Here is a 25460-nt window from a genome sequence, read left to right on the forward strand (position 1 = left end):
CCAATATTCACATTTCCTATTTGAGCAACACATAGAGAATGAATGACCAAGATTGTGAAAAATATTAGACGTTTTCGGGTAGACTTGATTCCGCTTAAAACAGTCCTTTGAGAGAGCCTTGCTTCCTTTGGGGATAACTGCAGTGCGCCGACCCTGCTCCCCGACTCCACCCCCTGCCCTAGCCAGAGTGATTGCTCTCTCCGAGGGAGCCACGTTTTTACTTCCATTGTTCCTGCTTTTCCCGACTCCGGGTTACTCTGAGTGGTTGGAACTCTGGTCCTGTGCTTTGCATTCTGAAACGGAATTGAAACTTGGGCGTGAGCAGTGTTCCGCGGTAAAAGCCCGTTTCCCTTTCTCCTCCCCGCCTCGGGAGGGGATGCTCGTGGTGTCCCCACGGGGCCTGACCTCTGAGGAAAGTTCTCAAAGCACAGGGAACAAGAGTCCCTCAGTCATGAAGCCAGCTCTGGAACTGGTGGCCCAGGAGCCAAGTTCTATTCTGGGCACAACACTCCCCCTGCTGAAAGGGTTAGAAAAGCATCTGTCATTGCTGCGAAGAGAGGGGGGCGGGCGGGGGGGGGGGGGGGGGGGGGGGGAGGAGGGCTGACTTTCCCAGCAGGCAGAGATCAGACACTACCTGGCTAAAATAGTAACTGCTGAAAGTGACAAGGATGTAAGCCATGCGTGCAGCCACTGCTGGGAGGTCACACGCTGGTTCCCCGTGCTCTGGCTGAGGACGGCCCGGATGAGGAGCTGTGCACCCTGCCCAGCTCCAAGGCCAACAGCGAAGTGATCTTGAGAATTTGGGTTCCTATTCGTTAGAGGAAGTGCTGTGTATGAACTGGATTCATTAAAAACACATCGTGTCTCTTCATTATCGTCCTCCTTGTGGTTTTCAGGATGGTCATTAGATCCTTATCAAGAGGCACACAACTGGCAAGGGTTCCAATAGTGCCAGTAAGGGCCAAGCTCACACCTGGGATCGTTAGGTGGAGAAACCGGGGTCCCCCCCAGACTGGGACACGAGGGACTCGGAGGATACGTGAACGTTAGATATGCCGGGCTGACGGTAATGCACCCCTGCCCGCTTTTCTAGTGACCCTGGAAGTAAAGGCAAACAAGTCTGCTGATCCCCAGGCATTGTTAAATGGGGTGAGGGAACTCTGGGGTGCGGGGCGATTGTGCGCCTTCTAAACAGCCACCACAAAAGGAAGCATTACTGCAAAGTCCTTACAAGGAAAAACAGTATCCTTTGCTCACTGTTACAACCAAGTCTGCACATTTCTAGATGCGCCCCAGCGTGGTTCTAGACAGAAATGTCCCTCGCTGCAAAAGCAAATATTATCCCACACTAAAGGAAAACGGCTCCATCAGAAAAAATATTCCAAATATGAAACCAGAACCCATCTAGAAACAGGAGAGAGAGAAATGAATGTGGTTTTCCTTTCCAGAGAGGAAACCATTCAGAAGAGCCAAGAATCCCAGAGCAGGATGCAGTCTGGTCAACCCCTTGTGTGGGTCGCGAGGGATCCGGGGCCACAGGCTGAGACAGGGTGGGCCAGGCGCTGATGGAGGTGAAATCGGGCTCTGGAAGGAAAAAGAAGGGAGGTGGTTCGAGCCGTGGGGACTTTGTGAGTGAGGATTTGGGAAGGGAGAGGGGACCTGTAGACACAAGCAGAATGAACTCCTGGAAGCTCCCAGAAGGAGCTATTCCCAGTCACTCTTCACATCTATGGCACCTTTCAAAGTCCTGCCTAGACACTCGGACAAAGAGACTAGAAGGCTCAGAAGTGAGGGTGCGGCTCCTGCCGTGCCTTTTCGTTTCCCAAAGCCTTGGCTCTCTGCCTCCCCGCAGCCCTGGCCGTGGGCAGGCTGGCGTTCCGCTTCCTTTGATTCCGAGATGGTTGCGTTGCCAATAACACTTGATCTCAAGAAGATCTCAGCACCCAGCTCCCCACTCGCAGGGGCGGGCGTAGGGCTTCTTTAAAGAAGGGAATGATTGTATTGACTTAATTTGAAAGCCCCTGAATTCCATTTGCCCTTCATTTGAAAGCTGGGATTTTGCTCCCACTTTCTTCCCAAAGCAAAGACACAGATCCTTGGCTGGAAGGTTCCGCTCACGGAAGGAGCATATGGCCACTGTGTGAATCGCTTGCCGAGGGGCGGGATGAGTACAGAATGCTTGGCCGATATCTCAGCTAACACTCAAGGCTAGTGGCTCATCAGGAACACCACATGCCAACATCAGAGATGGGGACACTGAACAGATCGGAACACACAGAGGGCTATTAATCACAGTGGCTTAGGGTACAGGTAGGAGTAAAGGGGCCCCACACTCTCAAGTCGCCACCTATAGACCCAGCTAGCTCCCTGTCATATCAATAAGGTGTCCTTTCCAGACTCTAAGGTTTTCATTATGTCTCTTTACAGGGGTCCCTTCAGGCCACACACACTGCTGTCATCTCAGCTGGCCCTGCTCCAGCCCTCAGTCAGCCTCTGCCATGAAACAGAAGGGGAGGACTCCATTCTTAAACCCGGGACCCCAATGAACTACCTTGATTTTTCTCCAGAAACTGGAACAGTTCATTCATTGGGTGGCTATAAACGATGGAGGGATAGTTTTGTTATTGTTAGCAAATTATAGTGAGCTCCATAAAATCCCAAATCCTAAAGAACCTGCTGGATTGGTGCTTTCTGAGGGGAGTGACAGCTCTTCTTCTGGGAGGGCATTTCCTCTCTGCTCAGGGGGGCTGCTTGATCGAGCTCATCCTGAACTCCTTCCAGATAGGACACATCGGGGCCAGAGCTCAGAAATAAAAAGACCACCATGCACCTCAGACTCAGAACCTTATCTTTGAAGAAATAAAAAGACCCATTGAGTAAATCACTTGAGTTCACACTAGCCTCCCAAATTTTGGAGTGTGAGAAACTAGGTACCGGATCCAACAAGAGTGATTTCTCAGGTTAAGGGGTTAAAGATGTTGAGAGCAGTGGAGTTGTCTGCCCCTCCTGAGAGTGAGTGGGAAGGTTGGGATGTGGATCTGTCTGATGTAAGGAAGATGACATCACAGTGCGCTGGGCCCCTCTCCAACAAAGGTCCTCAAGGCACCTGCAAGAACATTGCCCTTTCTCCCATATGTCCCACTCTAGTAGACTTAAAAATACAATCTTCAAGATTGGAAAGCTTTGGATATTTTTTTTGTTGTGGGATTTGGGCAACAGTAGACCCACACTCATGATGTGCCAGCTGATGTCAGGGCCTCCCATCCAAGGCCAAGCACTCCTCTGGGGGCTGAGTGTGTGGAAGGACAAGGACCAAAGGCCAGTTACAGGAAACGGCCTCTTAGGATCCTGCCAGCAGGGCACCCGGTGATGAGAAGGAAAGGAGACGCCCCCACAGTAGTCTGTGATGAATGGCTGCTTTCCTAACATTCCTCTGCCACCTAGTGGCATTTAGAACCTAAACTTAAATCCCACAGAACGTTCTAGGAGTTCCTATGTCAGGGAGGACGAATCTGCAATACTGTCATACACAATATTTTTTAACTCAAACACATTGAGAAAAATCCCTCCTGAGGCTCATCCAAGATCAATGAGAACTGACTTCGGGTCTGGGCTGGCGTGTTGGGCGCCGACCCGAACCACTCTACCATGGATACCTTACCTGGTAACTTTTGGCAGGTGACAGCTTGTTCCTTTTTAATAATGTGACCCGTAGCACAAAAACTGTGCACACACGTGTACACACACAGATGCTTGCTGTCTTTCCCACTGGAAACAAGGAGATCCACAATAACTTCATAATGTGCCTTTACCATTGGTGCTGCTTTTGTAATTCTTTATAATGATACAGCCGATCCCTCAATTACATCCTGATTTCCGCGTGACTGCAGTCTTTTGTCTTGTGTCTCTGACTTTGCACTGTCCCCAAGCCTAGAAGAGCCATGTTCAATGTCAGTGTTCGGAACTCTACCACTGCAACAGCTAACCTGTATTCAGTGCTAGTGCTACGCGATCGTGTTCTTCATGTGCTGTGTGGTCACTATCTCATCTGAATCTCAGGACAACGCTAGGAAAGCACCCACTCTCACCATTGTTTTTGCCCATGAGGGCGCCAAGGCACGAAAAGTCCAAGCAATTTGATCAAGTGATCAAACCCAGGCGGTCCAATTCCACAATGTACCCTCGAACCCTTTCATCACAGCTCCGTTCAAGTTCGTTTTATATCCCTGCTGTTGGACTTTTTTTTTTTTTTTTTATCTGAAGTTGGAAGCAGGGAGGCAGTCAGGCAGACTCCCGCATGCGCCTGACCAGGATCCACCTAGCATGCCCACCAGGGGGCGATGCTCTGCCCATCCGGGGCGTTGCTCTGTTGCATCCAGAGCCATTCTAGTGCCTGAGGCAGAGGCAAAAGAGCCATCCCCAGTGCCCGGGGCCAACTTTGCTCCAATGGAGCCTTGGCTGTGGGAGGGGAAGAGAGAGACAGAGAAGGAGAGGGGAAAGAGTGGAGAAGCAGATGGGCGCTTCTCCTGTGTGCCCTGGCCGGGAATCAAACCCGGGACTCCTGCATGCCAGGCCGACGCTCTACCACTGAGCCAACCGGCCAGGGCCTATTGGACTTTTTGATGGTGCAAAAGTTCTCTCACCAAATTCTTCAGGTGGGGCCAATTTGCTTGGTTAATAGTCCAAGCTCATCACCACCAATGAATATAAGGTCTTTCAGCATTAAAACAAAACAAACAAAACCCAGCCTTATTCCAGGAGATGGTTGTCCTATCTGCATGGCCTATCACATATGTCAAGGGCTTCCGAGCATAAAAGCAGAGGCCTGGCAGCGAATGGCATGTGTGACACACTTGTAGCACATTCCAGACAAGGAAATCCTGGTTAAGGTTTCCCAGAACCATTCCAGAGGGAGAACGTGTCAGTGGTGTGTGATATAAAGGGACACGAGCCCCAATCCAAAACCAGACACTGAGCCCCTTGGATGCCATCAAACAATTTAGGAACCTAAGTTTCTTTACTATGGTAAGTCTTTTTTTTTTTTTTTGGTACAAAACTAAAAGAAAAGAAAAGAAATAAATACTGATTGCCTGACCAGGTGGTGGCATAGTGGATAGAGTGTCGAACTGGGATGTGGAGGAACCAGGTTCAAGACCCCGAAGTTGCCAGCTTGAGCGCGGGCTCATCTGGTTTGAGCAAAGCTCACTAGCTTGAATCCAAGGTCGCTGGCTCGAGCAAGGGGTTACTCGGTCTGCTGTAGCCCCACGGTCAAGGCACATATGAGAAAGCAATCAATGAACAACTAAGGTGTCACCACAAAAAATTGATGCTTCTCATCTCTCTCCGCTCCTGTCTGTCTGTCCCTATCTATCCCTCTCTCTGACTCTCGCTCTGTCTCTGAAATAAATAAATAAATAAATAAATAAATAAATAAATACTGAAACTTCCAGAGATTTGCAGCTCACAAGCCTTGTATTTAGAGCTCAGAATAGTTCGGCAAGGTAGGTTTTATCATCCCCATTTTACAGATAGGAAAACTGAAGCTCAGGGGTCAAGTGACACATCCAATGTTTCAGTCAGTGGTGGGGTCGCCTGGGCCTTTGAGCTAAAACACCCATCACTTTACCTGAACATGGTCCTTACCCAGCTCCATCTCCCCTAGCCCACAAAAGGGCTGGTTGTCTGCATCTCCTTTCCACAGCCTACAACACTCTACGCCACATATTTATCTGTGAACGAGCTCCAAATCCAGAGGTTAATCTATAAAAACAATTCAGTATACTGAGTAGACATTTCCTAAGATAGACAGGATTTGTTTTTCGACTTCCATAGGAGTCAACTTCAAATGACATAATATATGTTTACTCTTTTAAACATAATATATGTTTACTCTTTAAACTGAACAGCTCGGTAACCACTCCACAAAACTCCCTGCACTTCCTTCCCCATCTCCCTACAACCTGTATTCACGTAACTTCACAAGGACATCAGTGTTTTAACTCTCCAAAACCCCTCCTTAAAAAATCAAAAACAAAACAAAAAACCTTATATGCCCATGTTAAACTTGTGCATCTCTAGTCGGACTTCTAATTCCAAAAAGGCACAAAGTGTCATCAGAAATCACCATGGAACATTCTCTGTATCAGTCACGATTCACCAGCCCTACTTCCCGTGGCCGAGTCCACAGCTTAGGCAAGTCCACAGCTTAGGCAAGGGTGAGATGAAGCCCTTCCACCATCCGAATTGGAATTTGACAATAGTGACAAAGAATTTTGCTAAACATTCTCTTTCCCCATTCATCATCTCTTCCCCATCTGACTGACCTTGGTAACAAAAGCCATCTGTGTAGGATGATGAAGGTGGGAAATCCAGAGACAGCCAAACCACCTGAGGACAGTGTTCTGAGTGTTGTTTTGCGTGTATTTCTGTTGTGTGTGTTGGAGTGGGGGGTGGAGTGGCGGGCAGAGACAAAAAGACTGTTTTCTTCCCTGTACCAAAGTCGCTGCTGAAAACGGTCGGGCAGCAGCAACCTGTGCTTTACAAAGTTTGCGCTTCAACACACACATTCCTCCTAACACTGTTGTGAACGCATTCTCAAAATCATTAAAACAGCAGAAGCAGCTGGTTAAATGGAGACATCTTCCCCAAGTTGCTGGTCCTAAGAAGTGTGTACTCATTGTACATTCACTGACTGAAGCGAACTTCGTAAAAAACAAACTTGGACAGAAGCTCATCGGAATGGTCTTTGCAATCTATGACTGCAGGTCACACCGATCAGTTAGGAAGCACACCCCACTGTCCCTTGCCCAAACTCAGCCTCTTCGCATACATGTCCTTCTCTGGCAAACATACCCATAGCCTACCAAAAGCAGACTATTAAGTATGTCAGGAAAGCTTCCTCTACTCTCTGAAGTTTTACCTTTAACCCAAGGATCCCAACTTCAGGGGAATCTTTCCAAGAGTGAACTCATTAAGGTCTGTGGTATAATTCTTTTAAGTGTGCCAGAACTGTTAGAGAAAAGGAAAATGCCACGTTATGATTTGAAATCTTCATGAAATTAATGCCATTGCAGTATCTTTTTATTGAGCATATTAGGTCTTTATTATTGAACCCAGATAATTCAGGCAAGTAAGTTGCAGTTCTGTAGAAAATCTGAATATACACAATGGGGCAAAAGTAGGTTTACTGTTATTTGTATGGAAAAAATATAATAATTAATAAATAATAACACAAGAATAAATTTTGTGTGCCGTGTACTCACAACTGGAAACCTACTTTTGCACTGCTCTGTATTCCTGGATCAGCAAGTTCTATGAGAAATTATCACATAAGGCCAAATTTTGCCATCTGTAATTTAAACAAAAGTTTAAAATATATATATATAACCTAGCACTCAATTTAATCTGTTTACTATTGTTCACCAACTTCTAATAATTGATAAAATAAAGACAAACTTGGGAAGCAAAAATTTCTAGTCTGGTTTAAAAAAAGAAATGCAAGCACTTTGAATCAGCCTTGCCAAGAGTCTGGAGAATCTGTCTGTTTAGTAAGCGGTGTATGTTGTCAATAAATAATCAAAGATGACATTACAATACAACTTGGTAAACAGGCATTACCTATTTAATAAGTACAATATATACATAGAATTCTCTTGAAAAGTTTAATTTTATACAGAAACATATTTACAAAATGAACAGTGTAATCAATTAAAGATTGTCTGTACAATACACGCATATATATATCTACATATATATCTATATATATGAACTTTGGAAGATTAATAAGTTTCATCATTGTAGTCTAAATGGACAGCCATATTGCATTTTAAAAAAAGATTCCATTCCAGAATAAAAATACAACTTTAATATACAATTATATCTTTTGTTTATTTTCCTGAAAATTCTTGATGTTTGGATGCTTTTTCAATGATTCTCTCTTGTTCAACCTTGAAAACTGTTTAGGTTTCTAGTGCCAGCAGCTGGTGTTAAAAAAATCAACAATCTTAGTGTCAAAAAATAATTATTTTGTTTTAAAATACTTGAAAAAGAAGCTACTGGAGTCAACACTCATAAGGCAAACAAACCATCATGAGTAACAAACAACACGATTGATAAAAATATTTTCACCAGGGTAGCATATATAAATTTACAATATTAATGGTTTCTAATTTATTTTTCTACTGGTAAATACTGGTCTAAATTTATATGCAAAAATATTGACAAAATAATATGCTGCAAAACGAAGTTTGGAAACACACGACAGCATGATTAGATCACCTTTGTGAACATCAGGTAGGCATTGATAATTTACTAAAATGGCAAGAATCGAATGCCGTTTCATGGTCTTTGGATTTTGTCCCCCTTTTTCTTAAGGAATAATTAAACCTCAAACTGTGAAAAGGTATGTAAAGGGGTATAACAATGGAACAGCAATCTGCTCTCAGCGTACCTCACATTCCAAAGCTGCAATGCAGTGAGATTTCCGGGTCACTGTTATACCCAGAGGTATAATATAACCCTCTGCCCACAGGACTGGCTGTGAGCCGCAGAGGCTCAGGGAGCTGTCTCTACATCCTCCAGGCTGTTTTCACTAGACTATAAGCTCCAGGCAGGGAGGAACCCTCACAGTACCCGGTATGGTGCCTGGCAATTGTAGGTTTTCCATAAATGTGTTTATTCAATGAATAAATAGCACGATGGTAGCCTGATAAAATTTAATCATTTTAAAGGATGATGAAGAAAGTTAAAAAGAAGCACCAAAGTTCAAACTCATTATTCTGCTCAAACCTATTTTCAATCCTTAAAATTTAGGCTAAAAAGTTGGAAGTGGTAATGGAGAAAAAGGGAGTCACAGTAAGTTTTTCAGTTTAAAATTGAAAACTGGTGGCATGTATAAAAAATGAATACACACAAAAAATCATTTCCTGCTCAAAGAAACCAAAATACTACTAAGTAACCAAAACAGCCTTGGATGTGCACAATTCATAAGAATGTATCAAACAAATTTTCTCCCAGATCTGAGCTTTATCCAGACCATTCCTTGTCCAGACACCCCACTCTTCTCTCCATATATTCAGTACAGCAAGGGTGGAGGCCCTCTAAGTCCTCACATCAGGAGCTGTTTGTGAATGAGTGTAGAGACAGAGACCTGACATATGCACATTTCTGTACATTTTGTTCAGCCCTGATCCAAATAAGAAGGATACAGTAGAAACTACAGAACAACAGGAAAATAAAAGTATGTTCTTCAAAAGTTTTCCACAATTCCTTACGTTTGGGGGGGGGGGGGGGGTAACAATCCAAAATATGGTATATAATAGCTCTCTTCTAAAACGGTTTCAAATTAAGCTTCCCCAAATAAATGGTGGCACAAATATCAATTTTGGAATGCTCCCATTTTGTGTGTAATAAAGGTATCTAAGTATTTTTAAATAGTATAGATATAGGACACTAGATCTGACCACTATTTGGTCTCCATTAATATATTTTGTGTCTTAGAAGAAAAATATATTGTAGTTTTTATATCACATAAGAAGCTATAAAAATTTAGTGACTTTGGCTACTCTTAAGTAGTCTTTAAGAGTATCAATAGTATGTCTGGAAGCAAATGGGAAAATAATTCAGATTTGATTGCACTTACCCTGTGATTTCCTTTACTTTGATTAAGTTACTACTGGAAAATGAACAGGACACATTATGATAGGACATATTTTTTATAGCTATTTTAAAAATAGAACATATTAAAACATTTATTTCCATTTTGAAGTAAAAAGATTTTGGTTTTGGATGACAATATATAACTTAATATATAGAAAAAATAATACAATGACCCATCTAATCCTTAATTATCTTTTTCAACGATGATAAAAAAATGTTGAAACACATTTTACAAGTATTGCCACCACAAACCCAATTTTGACAGCTATACATTCTTTAAAGGCTTTTAGTCCATCACCCCAAAGCCTACTCAGGGGGAGAAAAAAAGAATACAAAAATGCAAAACAAAAATGAGGCTTGCTGCAAGACAAAAACACAATGAAATGTGAAAAACCACAAACAGAAATGAAGTGAGAAGTGAGAAAAAAATTCAATGACAGAAATACTGATACTATAATGGGCAGCATTTAAGTTGCCACATCTTAAATAAATATTGTAAAAATCCAATAGGATATATAAATTTGGCTCTAAAATTCCTTTGGTTCTGGAGATGTGATTATTCTTTGTTTTAAATAAATATACTGAAACACATCATATTTGGGGACCGTACGATCACGATAATATGTAAGTATATCAATAGTAAAGAACAGGTGCATTCTCTTGGGAGCAGGTTCTTTATATTTTAAACATTCATCTTTACATTTGATATTAGCAAAACTAAAGTATTTTAGTTTCAAAAATTTATTATTCTTCTCTCTGTTTTAATGACTAATCCACTTCACATTTTAAAATATAACTGAAGTCCACAGGATTTTTCTAAAATGATGTTATTCAAAATCATATTTTATATATGTAACTGAAGGTTTAAACAACTCAACCATTAACTCAAACAATTTGAATCTTAAGAAAATGAACCTAGCCCAGATAAGGTACATGCAATGCCTGATCATTGCTAGTTACCACAAGCTATGTTTCCTATTAGTTTCCATTCAAATGAAAAGATTTAAGGGTCACTGAAACCTTTCTCCCCAAAAGAACTAAAATGTTATATTGGAATGTCAAAACAAAAATTTTTATTTTTTAGTTTTCTTTAAGTTGGAGAAATAGCATAATACTGGAAGATTATGTAATATCTGGTCCTTTCATGCATAATTGTAAAAACCTGAAGCATTTCTGACACTGTGTTTTACAGGGAAGAAATACGGAGAATGGGTTTTCCAAAGCCTGTGCAATGCTGGGCACTTTGTATGACTATTAGCAAATTAAATTGGGTTGTTTGGTTCAATGACGGGCTGTCACCACACAAGAACAAAGTTCATCAAGTCTACCCTCTTACGGTATACACTGCAGTACATTCCTGCTGTAAAAGGATACTTTTCCATACAAATAAAACAAAACAACTTTTGTACTGGCTGATACGCGCAGCAGGGGAAAGTTTCCAACAATCCTGGGCCGAGACACCTGCTCCTTGGGTGGTTTTCGTCTCTTTACTGAGCAACAGTTTTTATGTTAGGTTTTCTTCGTCCTCTGTTCTAGCTCATGCTGGTGTTTAATAAGACGTTCTATTTCTGTTCCAAGTGTTTGCAGATTTTCCTTTAACCATTTGAAAAAAAAGCAAAGAGAGAACAGAACTGCTAAGTATAATCAGTAAAAAAGGTTCCACTTGGACTACTTTTGCCTACATTTTGAAGCTGAAAGAGCAACGATTAGTCTGAAATACTATGTGAAATAAACTAGGCATACAGCTCTTTTCAGTAAAATAGTCATATATATCTTTTTACTGAAGCTACAGCAAATTTTACTGCATAATTTATTACTAAAATTAAAAAATTATTTTTAAAATCCATTACTAATTATCAAGGCCCAGACATAGCACAAATAGAGCAGTTCGGTCAGATACGAAGCTGCAAAAAGTCAAATGAAGCTAGAAAATACATTAGAAAGTAAATGACTCAATCTTAAAAAATATCTCAGTAATCAATTTTAACCAATTATAGTGCATGTCAAAGGCCACCCACTGCACGGTAAATAACTCACATTAGTGTCTATAGCTATGCCGGCCCATCAGCAGTAGCTGAGTGGATAAAAAAGCTGTGGTATAATACAATGGGATATTACTCAGCCATAAAAAAGGATGGAATCTTACTACCTGCAACAGCATGGATGGACCTAGAGGGCACTGTGTGGAATGAAATAAGTCAGTCAGAGAAAGACACACACCATTTGCTTCTCCTTATGTAGAAACTCAAGGACAAAATAAACAGAATGGAAACAGACTCACAGACATAGAGGACAGACTGGTGGCTGCCAGAGGGGAGGGCGAGGAGGACTGGTTGAGAGAGGTGAGGGGACTGAGAAGTACAGAGTGGTGGTTACAGAGAGCCATGAGGATGTCAAGTACAGCACAGGAATAGAGTCAATGACACTGTAATAGCCTCTGTGTGGTGCCCGTGGTACTGGAAGTATCAGGGGAACACGTTTTAAAGTATATATATGACTGTCTAACCGCTGTGCTGTACACCTGACACAACAGAAAATAATATGAATGTAAACTGTAGTTGAAAACTTTTTTAAATTAGCTAAACCATTCTTTTATTATTTCTTTCATTGCTACTTTAAAAACTGCACTTTTCAGAAAGAGAAAAACACACAGACTTTATGACTATCTCACATTACAGAAATAGTCCACCTATGTGCTGGATCAAACTGTGAGAGAGGCACCGTTTGGCCATGTTTACTGATGGGTAAGTGAACGAGAACTACAAATACCTTCAAAGTAATATTTTTTAGTAATGTATCCTCCAAAACAGCCTGTAACTTTCGGTTGATCTCCAAAGAGAGTTCTAACGTTAACCCACTGTCAGCCGGATGGGACGTGTACAGGGAGGCCATGATGCCACCCCGCCTACTTAGATGGACTTTGTTGAAATCAGAGGCTTCTGAAGAAAGGGTGCCTGATTCTTCCCGTAAAATGTAACTCTGAATTATTCTGCAAAATAAAACAACACTATCAATTATGTACCAGTAGAATTAAAAATGCTGGACTTTGCTAGTCAATTAATCATAAGCATAAAGATGATTAGCATAAATACATATTAGGGTAATAACAGAACTATATTAGGAAATAAAGACATTTTCCTTATTCAGATAGTTTCCTAAAGATATGCAAACATTACTTTTCTGTATCTTTCCTCATTACTTTAATAAAAATACATAAGCAGTTTTTTGCTCCCGTTTCAGTTAATATCTTCAATTTTCCTGTTATTAAACTAAGAACTGGGCTGGCTTTAACTCAGCGGTTCCTTCGAGTCAAGTTTACTTACTAAATTAAGAACTCTATTTTCCTCTTTTTCTTTTAAAAGTCATAGGCAAGCTTTTCCCTAACATGGGTAACGGCTGCACTATAAAACCTAAGTCATTACAGGGCTGCGAGCAGAGCCGGGCCAGCATGGCCTGGGGGTCGGCGCTGGCCCGCGTCTCCACCTTGCTGTCATTACAGGACGAGCGCCGATTCTGGAGCAGTTAGTGATCTGATCTGAGCCCTGGTAACTTATCTGTCAAATCACAGAACTCATTCTCTCCCTGAGTAGACGTAAGAAACCAGTGAGATACTGTTAAGTCAACAGGAACCATGCCTTGTCCTTAGTAGGTGCCCCATACTCTACCCCACTAACGTTCTTCCCGACAGGAAAGATAATCCACAACACTGTATGTCTCTTAGAATCACAGTCATAAAAGGAAAAACCTAAGTAAGCACTGTCTTATTTTAAATCCCAAGTTATTTTAATTAATTAATGTTGATCTGCCCAAAACGAACAACAAAGTAACCCTCCAGACCAGAAAGTTTATGGCCGACAGACTCCTTCAGCTGAAACAAATGGTCACTGACATCCTTCACCCTGGGAAGGCGACAGTACCCAAGACGGAAATTCGGGGAAAACTAGCCAAAATGTACATGACGACACCAGATGTCATCCTTGCGTCTGATTCAGAACTATTCTGGCAGTGGCATTGGTGTGATTTCTGAGTCTTTGGATTACACAGAGAAATGAACCCAAACACAGCTTGCAAGACGTAGCCTGAGGAGCGGACCTGCAGGAGATAGAACGGGACTCAAGGACAGAACGAAGAAACCAGGGGCTGCAAGAGCCCACGCCGGCGCCGTGAAAAGTGAGCTGGAGACTGGACACCAGGAGTAAAGATTCTTCAGTGACTCTGTGGTGAATGGGCAGTTTTCATGAGAGGATTATTAATAAACTAAGAACTTGGAAAAAATTTAATGTTGTCCCTGGCCGGTTGGCTCAGCAGTAGAGCATCAGCCCGGCATGTGGAAGTCCCGAGTTCGATTCCTGGTCAGGTCCCACAGGAGAAGCGCCCATCTGCTTCTCCACCCTTCCTACCCCTTCCCCTACTACAGCTGTGGCTCAAATGGTTCAAGCAATTTGGCCTCAGGTTCTGAGGATGGCTCCATGGCCTCACCTCAGGTGCTGAGCAAGGGTGCAGTGGCCTCAGATGGGCAGAGCATCACCCCCTGTGGGCTTGCCGGGTGGATCCTGGTTGGGACGCATGCGGGAGTCTGTCTCTCTGCCTCCCTGCCTCCTTGCCTCTCACTTAATAAAAATTTTTAAAAAAATTTAATGTCTACTAAACTGCATTCTCTCCTTACAGAAAAGAGCTGTGTTTTCTTTCACCCCTGTCTTCCTAAACCTAGAACATAGTAAGTGATCAACAAAGACTGGGAACTAACTGAAAGACTATAATTAAGAATCATGTTTTGAGCCTGACCAGGTGGTGGCGCAGTGGATAGAGCATTGGACTGGGATGTGGAAGGACCCAGGTTCGAGACCCCGAGGTCCCCAGCTTGGGCGCAGGTTCATCTGGCCTAAGCAAAAAGCTCACCAGGCCTGACCTGTGGTGGCACAGTGGATAAAGCGTCAACCTGGAAACACTGAAGTTGCCAGTTCAAAACCCTGGGCTTGCCTGGTCAAGGCACATATGGGAGTTGAAGCTTCCTGCTCCTCTCTCTCTCTCTCTCTCTCTCTCCTCTAAAAATGAATAAATAGATAAAAATAATTTAAAAAAAAAATCATATTTTGAGCCTGACCAGGCAGTGGCACAGTGGATGCAGGGGTCCCCAAATTTTTTACACAGGGGGCCAGCTCACTGTCCTCAGGCCATTGGAGGGCCGCCACATACAGTGCTCCTCTAACTAACCACCAATGAAAGAGGTACCCCTTCTGGAAGTGTGGTGGGGGCCGGATAAATGGCCTCAGGGGGCTGCAAGCGGCCCACGCGCCATAGTTTGGGGACGCCTGGTAGAGCATCGAACTGGGATGCAGAGGACCCAGGTTCAAGACCCTGAGGTTGCCAGCTTGAGCGCGGGTTCATCTGGTTTGAGCAAAGCTCACCAGCTTGGACCCAAGGTCTCTGGTTTGAGCAAGGAGTTACTCGGTCTGCTGTAGCCCCCAAGTCAAGGCACATATGAGAAAGCAATCAATGAACAACTAAGGTGTCACAACAAAAAACTAATGATTGATGCTTCTCATCTCAATCCATTCCTGTCTGTCTGTCCCTATCTATCCCTCTCTCTCTCTGTATAAAAATAAAATAAAATAAAATAAAATAAAATAAATAAAAAGGAATCATATTTTGAGCCTGACCAGGTAGTGGTGCAGTAAATAGAGCGTTGAACTGGGACGCAGAGGACCCAGGTTTGAATCCCTAAGGTCGCCGGCTTGAGCGCAGGCTCATCTGGTTTGAGCAAGGTTCACCAGCTTGAGCCCAAGGTCGCTGGCTTGAGCAAGGGGTCACTCACTATGCTGTAGCCCCCTGGTCAAGGCACATATGAGAAAGAAATCAATGAACAACTAAAGTGCCACAACGAAGAATTGATGCTTCTCATCTCTCTCCCTTCCTGTCTGTCTGTCCCTGTCTCTGTCACAAAAAAAAAAAAAAAAATCATATTTTGAGAGATAGGAGCTTGATATGGTTAATTGAAAACAGTAACTATATCATCTAAATAATGGTATTCTGAACAGATCAGGTTACTGCAATTAAACATACTTTGTTTTCTTCCTAATTTCCTCCACCAGCTGTTTGATGTGATCCTCCATAAACTCTATCTTTTCATGTTTGCGCGCATGCGCCTTCTGCAGTCGCACTATCCTCTCAACCAGCATGGCCTTGTCTACTTCTGGGAAGCTGTCCACAGTTACCGATGACCCAGTATTTTCTGGAGATCGATCCTCTGCACTGTTTCGAGCATTAATGGACCCTAAAGATTAAAAAAAAAAAAAGTTTACTGGAAGGAGGGGGCAGGGACAGGTGTAGGAGGGTGGGGATACAAGGCGATGGACGAAGCCCTGACTCGGGTGGGGAGCACACAATGCGGTGCACAGATGGTGTGCTGTAGACTTGTGCACCTGAAACCTATATAACTTTGTTAACCAGTGTCACCGCAATAAATTCATTAAAAAGGAAAATAAAGTTTAGATATTGTACCTGGTCTAGAGTCATATTACATCTTCTAGTAGGACTGAAATACTCTAACAGAGTTGGTTGGGCACAGAACACAACGCCAGAGAAACCAGGCCTGAGCTCTTATTTTGAATATACTGGTGATATAAGTACAGAAAGACCTACTATGTTGGTCAGGGATAGGAAGAGGTAGTGTCAGCAGAGAAACAAAAAACTCAAGAAAAAGCCAGAAATAAGTCTGAAGTAAGACCAAAATTAAACCGAGAAAGGGACAGGCAGATACAGACAGCAGAATACAGACAAGTGGGTTAAGCTCAGGAGTTAGGTTCAAACCCCACTTTGTAGCTGTGAGGCTCTGGATAAGTTATTTAATTTTCTGTGCCTTGGTCACTTCATCCTAAACTGAGCATAACATTCTTTACCTCACAGGATTATTATCCTTGCTTAAATGAGTTAATACACGTGAAGTGCTTACAGGGGTCCCCAAACTTTTTACACAGGGGGCCAGTTCACTGTCCTTCAGACCGTTGGAGGGCTGCCACATACAGTGCTCCTCTCACTGACCACCAATGAAAGAGGTGCCCCTTCCGGAAGTGCGGCGGGGGCCAGATAAATGGCCTCAGGGTGGACGCATGCGGCCCACGGGCCGTAGTTTGGGGACGTCTGGAACAACGGCATATAGTGAGCTCTAAGTGAATGAGAGCTATCACTTTTATCAACATCAGCTGAAAAAAGAATTTTGACCCTTTTACCCTACAAAGATATGGCTTTTTCCTACCCCATTCTGTAGATTTAAGACAAGTAATATATCTTGTCCAATGTCAGACATTAATAAATGTCAGAGCTGGGACCTAAATACATTTGTGTAATTTCAAAGCCATGTTTCTTCTACTACAGTTTTTTCACTTTTGTTACAGGTGATGAGGATTCTCCCTTGAAGGCAACACCTGGAGCCACGCAGTCTGGTGGCACGCAAGGACTCTGGAATCTGGGGGCTCAGTCGCTACGGATTTGGAGCAAGTCATGAAAACACTCTTTAAAACTGGATTATAACACCTCATATGACTTCTGCAGGGTAAATGATACTTTTAAACATTTAGCATGGTTCTTGGCATTCCAAAATTCATAAACACCCTGATATTTTCCTAATTTCCACTTTACAATGTTGTCAATCACAGTTTTATAGACTCTATTGATTTCTGCTTTAAACCATAGGCTATTTAGCATGAGAAAAACGAATAGATTAAGAAATGGATATGTGTATATACATAAAAAAATCTGATAGAGCATGATGGCCATTTCATTAGTTCTCAGGTGTTAAACTATAAAAGTAAAATAAAGATTATACTATGGCAAATCTCTCTATATGACATATATCCAAAGCTAATATAGTACTATATGTCAATTATACTTTAACTAAAAAGAGCTTTACATTTCAGAATAAATTAAAAAACAAACAAAAAACCACATGACAAATTTGAAACCCTGGACAAAGATTAGAACTTAAACATTTAACTGGAAATATTTTTACCATATGTACAACAACCACTTTTTAAAATTCAAAAGGAAAGAAAAACATTTTAACATCTTTTAAAACAAAAAATGTTATTTCTTTTTATAATCAATCACAAAAACTAAACCATCAGTTTTTCTACCTGATGAGCTAGAACGACTTCCCATGCTGCTGACTTCTTTATCATAGCCTCCATTCTCGACCTGGTCTAACTTTCTTCGTGCTACAGAAAAAAGAAATGGATGACTTGTGACAATTATCATGACCATGTGCCGCCATTACCTATGATTTTAGTTGCTAAAATCACTTAGGCCAAAATGGCAAAAACAGCAAGAGAAATTTCTGGAATACATACTTTCAGACAGGAGGGCTATAGGTGTCATTCATATAAAATGACATTGAGAAATATACAGGTCAAACACAAAACATATAGAAATAGCATTATAGCACTGCTACTGGCTGGGACAAAAAGAAACAGCATTACAGCACTGACACTGGCTGGGACATATAGAAACAGCATTACAGCACTGACACTAGCTGGGACATATAGAAACAGCATTACAGCACTGCTACTGGCTGGGACATATAGAAACAGCATTATAGCACTGACACTGGCTGGGACATATAGAAACAGCATTACAGCACTGACACTGGCTGGGACATATAGAAACAGCATTACAGCACTGACACTGGCTGGGACATATAGAAACAGCACTACAGCACTGACACTGGCTGGGACATATAGAAACAGCACTACAGCACTGACACTGGCTGGGACCTAACTTCTGCAGTCCTGAAAGATGTAGAAGAACACCGGAATTTCCCCCAAACTTCCCTTCATTTCTATCTATAAACTCAATCTCAATTCTCATGGCAAATATCTGAATATACGTATGTTAATAAATATGAAGTCTCTTTTATTACTATATTTCATCCTATTTTGATACAAACAGAGCAGAGGGAAACAGCTGAGACTAGGAATAGAGATCAGAAGCATCAATTTTTCGTTGTGGCACCTTAGTTGTTCATTGATTGTTTTTTTATATGTACTTTGACCGGGGGGCTCCAGCTGTGTTAGTGACCCCTTGTTCAAGCCAGTGACCTTGGGCTCAAGCTAGAGACCTTGGGCTTCAAGTCAGTGACCTTTGGGCTCAAGCCAGCAACCCTGCGCTCAAGCCAGCGACCTTGGGGTTCTGAACCTGGGTCCTCTACATCCCAGGCCAATGCTCTATCCACTGCACCACTGCCTGGTCAGCCACGATCAAAAACACTTCAACAGTACCTGCCTTAAGGTGCTTTTCCAACCCTTACACTTTATAGTTCCAGAGTAAATGTCCTTTAGCACAAAAGATGCTATGGACTATAGACTATTCGTGGGACTGTGAGAAGTTTAGCAATTTGGTTTATTAATATTAATACATTGAAAAGAACATAAGGCTCTAATCAGTGTGTTAGAACCTGAAGTAAAAAATATTTTTTCTATAAATCCTAATGATTAAAAGAAACAGAAAACATTCAAGGTCTAAGTGTGGAAGAACGTCCTACCTTGCTGAAGCTGTTTGGTAAGATCCTTGACACTAGAGGCATGCTTACGTCTTTGAGTTACTAACTCATCTTTTAGTTCTTCCACCTGGGTACTCAGTACTTTAACCTCTGTTTGGTTACAAGTGAGTTCAGCTTGCAGGGTCTGGACTTCCTCTTTGTGCAGTTCTTCCTCTTTCAACAACCTACTTTCCTAAATGGTAAATTAAGTTGAAACAAAACCCACCAATTTTAATAGATGCTCTTTATGCTTCCATACTTTCAACAGTTTACATTACAAATACAAGGTCCTTAATAGCAGATTCTTCTACCACCGCTCCTAACCAGGTTTGTTTACTGAGCTCCTCAAATTTCTCATCCGGCAACGCAGGGGCATACATGAATGCGTCCGCCATTCTCCACATGCAAAACAACACGCAATGGGGTCTCTAGATTTTTGAACTAAAGTTCAAATTATTTTTATAAGTAACTTGAAGGCACTCTGATAACTTGGAAACATGAAACTACAAAAATATGATGTATTTTAAAAAATATATAGTAATTCCAATTAGGAATGACAAAAACCCTGATTTTCTTGTTTTCAAAAGCAAAATACTTCTGCGTAACCATTATACGAAAAAAATTTATCATAAATTAAGTTGAAAGAAAAAACTAACACTTCTCACAGCATTTGAAATGACAAGAAAGTCAGTGCCAGTAAAAACGAGCTTAGGGCCCTGGCCGGTTGGCTCAGTGGTAGAGCGTCGGCCTGGCGTGTAGAAGTCCTGGGTTCAATTCCCGGCCAGGGCACACAGGAGAAGCGCCCATCTGCTTCTCCACCCCTCCCCCTCTCCTTCCTCTCTGTCTCTCTCTTCCCCTCCCGCAGCCGAGGCTCCATTGGAGCAAAAGATGGCCCGGGCGCTGGAGATGGCTCCTTGGCCTCTGCCCCAGGCGCTAGAGTGGCTCTGGTCGCGACAGAGCGAGGCCCCAGATGGGCAGAGCATCGCCCCCTGGTGGGTATGCCGGGTGGATCCCGGTCGGGCGCATGCGGGAGTCTGACTGTCTCCCCGTTTCCAGCTTCAAAAAAATACAAAAAAAAAAAAAAAAAAAAAAAAAAGCAAAAAAAAAACGAGCTTAGATCAACCACCACTTGGCTTGTGCTAGTAGGAAAATCTAATTTGCACTTCTTGCTCTGTTGGCTTTAAACGTCAAACGTGTAATTCTACTTACCAAATTAATGTTTGTCTGCTTCATTTGTTCACACTGGCTTTGTAACTGAGTCTCACTACAGGAAAGTTTATCAAACTGTGACTGTAAAGAGTTGGATTCAGACTGAAGTTGCGCGTTCTTGCTAGTGAGCTTTTCTGTGAACAGCAGCAGTTCGGACTCTCTTTTCCTACTGCCTTCGATGTCTTTTTGTAGGTCATTAATCAAAGAGTTAAGACTTTCCACTTCTTCCTTCAAATTTTCAATTTCTTGTTTACCTCTAAAAAACAAAGTTTATATTTAAGAAAAAAAATTAAACCTTTAAAAGAAATTATATTAATGGTTTGGGAATTTTCATCAAGTAGACACTTTAGCCTGACTGGTGGTGGTGCAGTGGACAGAGCATTGATCTGGGATGCTGAGGTCCCAGGTTCCAAATCCCAAGGTAGCTGGCTTGAGGGTGAGGTTGCTGGCTTGAACACGGGATCATCAACCTGATCTCATGGTTGCTGACTTGAGCAAAGGGTCACTGGCTCAGCTGGAGCCACCAAGTCAAGGCACATTTGAAAAGCAATCAGTAAACAACATAGGTGCCACAACTATGAGATGATACTTCTCATCTCTCTCTCTCCTTTCCTGCCTGTCTCTCTGCCTTGTCTAGTTCTCTCTCTAAAGAAGAAAGTAATAAACAAACCAGTAAACAATCTATAAAGGTACTTTTATTCGCTCTTGTAGGTATTTGGGAATGACTAATACATGCTAGGAACTAAGAGCCAAGAATGTAAGTGAGCAAGACGGACATGGCCCCTGCCTTTGAAGTTTTTCATCAGGCGGGGAAATTATATGTGTGATAAAACATTTCTGATGATGAAAGCACCACATGGGTCACCCAACCTAGTGTAAGTGATGCCTGAACTTAAAATGGGGTTTAGCAAACTCTTCCCGTCAAAGGCCCAGACAGCAAACAGCTTAGGCTTCTGAGGCATAGGCCATGGTTGCCTCTGTCTCCTCGGCCGCGGTCGTGGGAGAGCAGCAGAGACGACACAGAAAGGAACAAGTGCGGCTGTGCCCCAGAACCATGTGATCTCCAGAGAGGCAGTGGCTGGATTTGGCTTGCAGGCCTTGGTTTGCTAATTCCTGACGAAAGGAGAAGTAGGAATGAGTGGGAGGACTAAATATGTTCCTGCAGAGGAAGCACTGTGCGCCCAAGCGGGGAGGGGAGGAGAGAGGGAATCGGTGGTCCGAACACAGATGCCCGACACAGATGAAGCCAGGACTGCACTGCATGCCCGGCGCCGAGTACAGGGCTTGGCACGGAGGAGACAGGCACCCGGCACTTGTGAACCAACTACTACTGAGCACAAGAGTGCAAAGGAAGGCACAGAGGGAGAAGCAAGGGACCGGTCACTAATGGCCTTCCAAGCCACGGTAAGTTTCTGAACTCACTAGGCAGTCCTTGAGGCAATGGGAAATCACTGCAAAGTTTTGAGAAAATTCCCTTTTTAAAACGATTATGCTAACCGCAGTGTGGGAACTGGGTTAAAAGGGAAGCACGAATAAAAACTGTAATGTGGCAGTTTTCCAGGTGCGAGCTGAAAATGGCTTGGACAATGGTAACAGCAACAGGAAAATAAAAAGTAAACAGACTTGAAAGACATTCAAGAGTCCGCATTAGTGATACTGTGTGACTGGCTAGCTGTGAGAGGGGAAAGAGAAGAGCCGAGGCGTCCCCAGGTCCCTGGGCCGGAAAACCGTGGGACGTACTCGTCACTTGTCTCAGGGACGTCAGAGACCACAGCTGCGGCAGGAACAGTGAAGCAGTGTTGGGCACATCAAAGGTTGAGGTGCAGCCCTGGCCAGTTGGCTCAGCGGTAGAGCGTCGGCCTGGCATGCGGGGGACGCGGGTTCGATTCCCGGCCAGGGCACATAGGAGAAGCGCCCATTTGCTTCCACCCCCACCCCCTCCTTCCTCTCTGTCTCTCTTCCCCTCCCGCAGCCAAGACTCCATTGAAGCAAAGATGGCCCGGGCGCTGGGGATGGCTCCTTGGCCTCTGCCCCAGGCGCTAGAGTGGCTCTGGTCGCGGCACAGTGACGCCCTGGAGGGGCAGAGCATCGCCCCCTGGTGGGCAGAGCGTCGCCCCCTGGTGGGCGTGCCGGGTGGATCCCAGTCGGGCGCATGCGGGAGTCTGTCTGTCTCTCCCCGTTTCCAGCTTCATAAAAATACAAAAAAAAAAGGTTGAGGTGCCTTTGATACTTTTGTGCTACAGCTCAGCTAAAAGGGCTGCAGCGTACTGTAAGAATAGTGCAGGTCTCCCTGGGTAACAATAAAACAGGAACAGCCCTGGCCGGTTGGCTCAGCGGTAGAGCGTCGGCCTAGCGTGCGGAGGACCCGGGTTCGATTCCCGGCCAGGGCACACAGGAGAAGTGCCCATTTGCTTCTCCATCCCTCCACCGCGCTTTCCTCTCTGTCTCTCTCTTCCCCTCCCGCAGCCAAGGCTCCATTGGAGCAAAGATGGCCCGGGCGCTGGGGATGGCTCTGTGGCCTCTGCCCCAGGCGCTAGAGTGGCTCTGGTCGCAATATGGCGACACCCAGGATGGGCAGAGCATCGCCCCCTGGTGGGCAGAGCGTCGCCCCTGGTGGGCGTGCCAGGTGGATCCCGGTCGGGCGCATGCGGAAGTCTGTCTGACTGTCTCTCCCTGTTTCCAGCTTCAGAAAAATGGAAAAGAAAAAAAAAAAAAAAACAGGAACAAAAGTTTTAGGACAGAATGAGAAGGCTGCCAAGAAGACGGAGAAACACCGAGGCCAGCAGTGGGAGGGACACCAGGAGAGCACATGACAAAATGCAGCCAGAGACAAGTCAGGAAAGATAACGGGCTCAGTGGGTGACACAGTCCTCGAGCAGGGCTCAGTCGGAGGAAGTGTCTGTCTACCAGATGTAAGACCTTAGCGGCTTTTAATGAAATGCTGGGGTAGAAGCTCAAATGAAGTGGAGAGAAGAGCAGAGAAGAAATGAAGAACAAGCAGAGACGAGGTCACTGGAGCCTGATGTTTGTAAGATATGGTAATATTTAAATGTATAAAGAAAACAAAGCCAGCAGAAAGAGAGAGGTAAGAGATAAAGGAAGAAGCAACAGAGACCTGCAGGGCAGAGAGCGTGGGGTCCACCTGGGTATAGAGAACAACTGCATTCAGAGAGGAGCAGGAGCATCTCTGCCAGAACAAAAGGAACAGGAGGAACAGGTGTAGATGCAGGCGAGGTCGCAGGACCTATAGCAACAGGCTACGAGAACTGTCAACTGACAGCTCCCACTTTTTCTGTGAAGGAAGAGGTACTGAATCACTTGCCCAAAGTACCGTATTTCCCTATGTATAAGACACTCTCATGTATAAGCACTTTAATTTGGGGGCCTGAAATTTGAAAAATATGTATTACACAAAGTTACTGAACTTAAATTTTATTCATCATAAAATTCATACAACTCCTCATCACTGTCAAAACTCCCATCCATTAGCTTGTCCTCATCTGTGTCTTCATATATTGCCTCGTCCTCAGTTCCATCTATGGCATTTGAAATGCCACAATTCTACAACCACTGTTTAAGATGCACCCAGTTCTTAGACCCCAAATTTTTCAGGGAAATATGAGTCTAACACATCGGGAAATACGGTAAATAGTGAGGTGAGAAGGAAAACGAGAACTGGGAAGAAAGCAGTAAGGTTGGAATGGACACTAAGCAGATGGGGAGAAGCTCTGAGGAAACACGCTAGGATCAGAGGTGCACTAACATTCCCGGCCGAGGCTGCCAACCATCACTTCATAGCGGCCTCACCTGCATGATGCTGAGGATTTCCTCAGCGACACTCAGCAGCCTGGGTAGCAGTAGGGGATGAAAGGATCTGGATTCAACCTGAATCTATGGTCTTCCATGTAATGTCATGAATCGAGTTTAGCTAAAGGGTTTCATAAGAAGCCAAGGAATAGTTTCAGATCCTGACCTCAAGCTACGTACATTCAAAGATACAGATACAAATGTACATGTACCTTTTGGAAGGAAGAGTTAAGTACTGTGAATAAGGGACAGAATTTTAAAGCTAAGGAATGAATAAAGAAATCAAAATCCATTCTGTCGTATTCATTGTTACTGCCCCTGTTTAGGAAATATAAACTTTGATTTTTAGAAGATAATCCAAAAGATTTCCAACAAAGACAGAAACTTAAAAATCTTTAGCCAACATAATTCTAAAATTATTCTTGTTTTCTTATTTAATGCAGTAATTGCATTTACAAATAGGAGGCAGAATTAACAGGGCTGTTGCTGAGCACAGGCCGAAGTGCTCGTTTCGTACCTTTGATGCTGCTCCTCTATCTGATCTGCAGCTTTCACTTTGTCCAGTAAGTTCTGAATTTCAGCTTTTTGACGATTAATGATTTCCTTGTATTTCGATAATTCATCTTCTGTTCTTAATCGTTCATCCTCTAGACATTTTACCTATCACAAATCATAAACAAGTTAAACTACAAACAGTATTTCCTTATTCCCTATTAATTATTTCAGGTTGAGGTTACATATTAACAATCTAAGCTGCATTCTGAAGCAGTGGGAATTAACGTGAAGAAATCAGAATGGGAAGTTACCAGTCCTGGGTTTCTGGCTCAGTTTTAGTATGTCACTTTATTTTTGCTGAATCTCCATTTCTTCACCTAAAAAGAGGATCTACCTTCCCGGTAGGGACCCTGCCTACCTAAAGAAATGGCGTGGAGAACAAATAGAAGGACACATGGAAAACACTTTGAGAATTATCAAGTTATTGCAAACTCCAGGTGGTTATTTAAAAGCCTATTTCTAACTAAATTAATGTTACCGTCATATTAAAAGGGATATTAATTTACAATAAAAGACAATAAACACTGGAAAGGATTTAATAGATTGTTAGAAACTGTATACAAGACTATTAAATATGCGCAGGAGAAATACAAAAGAAATTCTATGTATTATTTGCTCACACTCACAGTTCTAAATTAATTTGCTGATAAGACTGCCTTTGGATCAGAGGCCCAAGGATAAGTTATAAATACAGCCAATG

General features: G+C 43.1%; 1 protein-coding gene across 1 annotated transcript in view; it reads right to left on the reverse strand.

The window, feature by feature from the left end:
* Positions 1–8362: 8362 nt before the first annotated feature.
* CCDC186 (coiled-coil domain containing 186) overlaps positions 8363–25460 on the reverse strand; it is a 44457-nt gene continuing 27359 nt past the window's right edge. The window contains exons 10-16 of the mRNA XM_066238436.1: positions 24723–24865; positions 20399–20654; positions 19193–19382; positions 17790–17870; positions 15721–15931; positions 12427–12646; positions 8363–11250 (exon numbers count right to left, since the gene is read on the reverse strand). Of these exons, the coding sequence (XP_066094533.1) occupies positions 11167–11250; positions 12427–12646; positions 15721–15931; positions 17790–17870; positions 19193–19382; positions 20399–20654; positions 24723–24865 (1185 nt within the window). The 3' untranslated portion in view covers positions 8363–11166. The remainder of the gene's footprint in view (positions 11251–12426; positions 12647–15720; positions 15932–17789; positions 17871–19192; positions 19383–20398; positions 20655–24722; positions 24866–25460) is intronic.

The sequence above is a fragment of the Saccopteryx bilineata genome, chromosome 7 (genome assembly GCF_036850765.1).
Source record: "Saccopteryx bilineata isolate mSacBil1 chromosome 7, mSacBil1_pri_phased_curated, whole genome shotgun sequence".
Classification (NCBI taxonomy): domain Eukaryota; kingdom Metazoa; phylum Chordata; class Mammalia; order Chiroptera; family Emballonuridae; genus Saccopteryx; species Saccopteryx bilineata.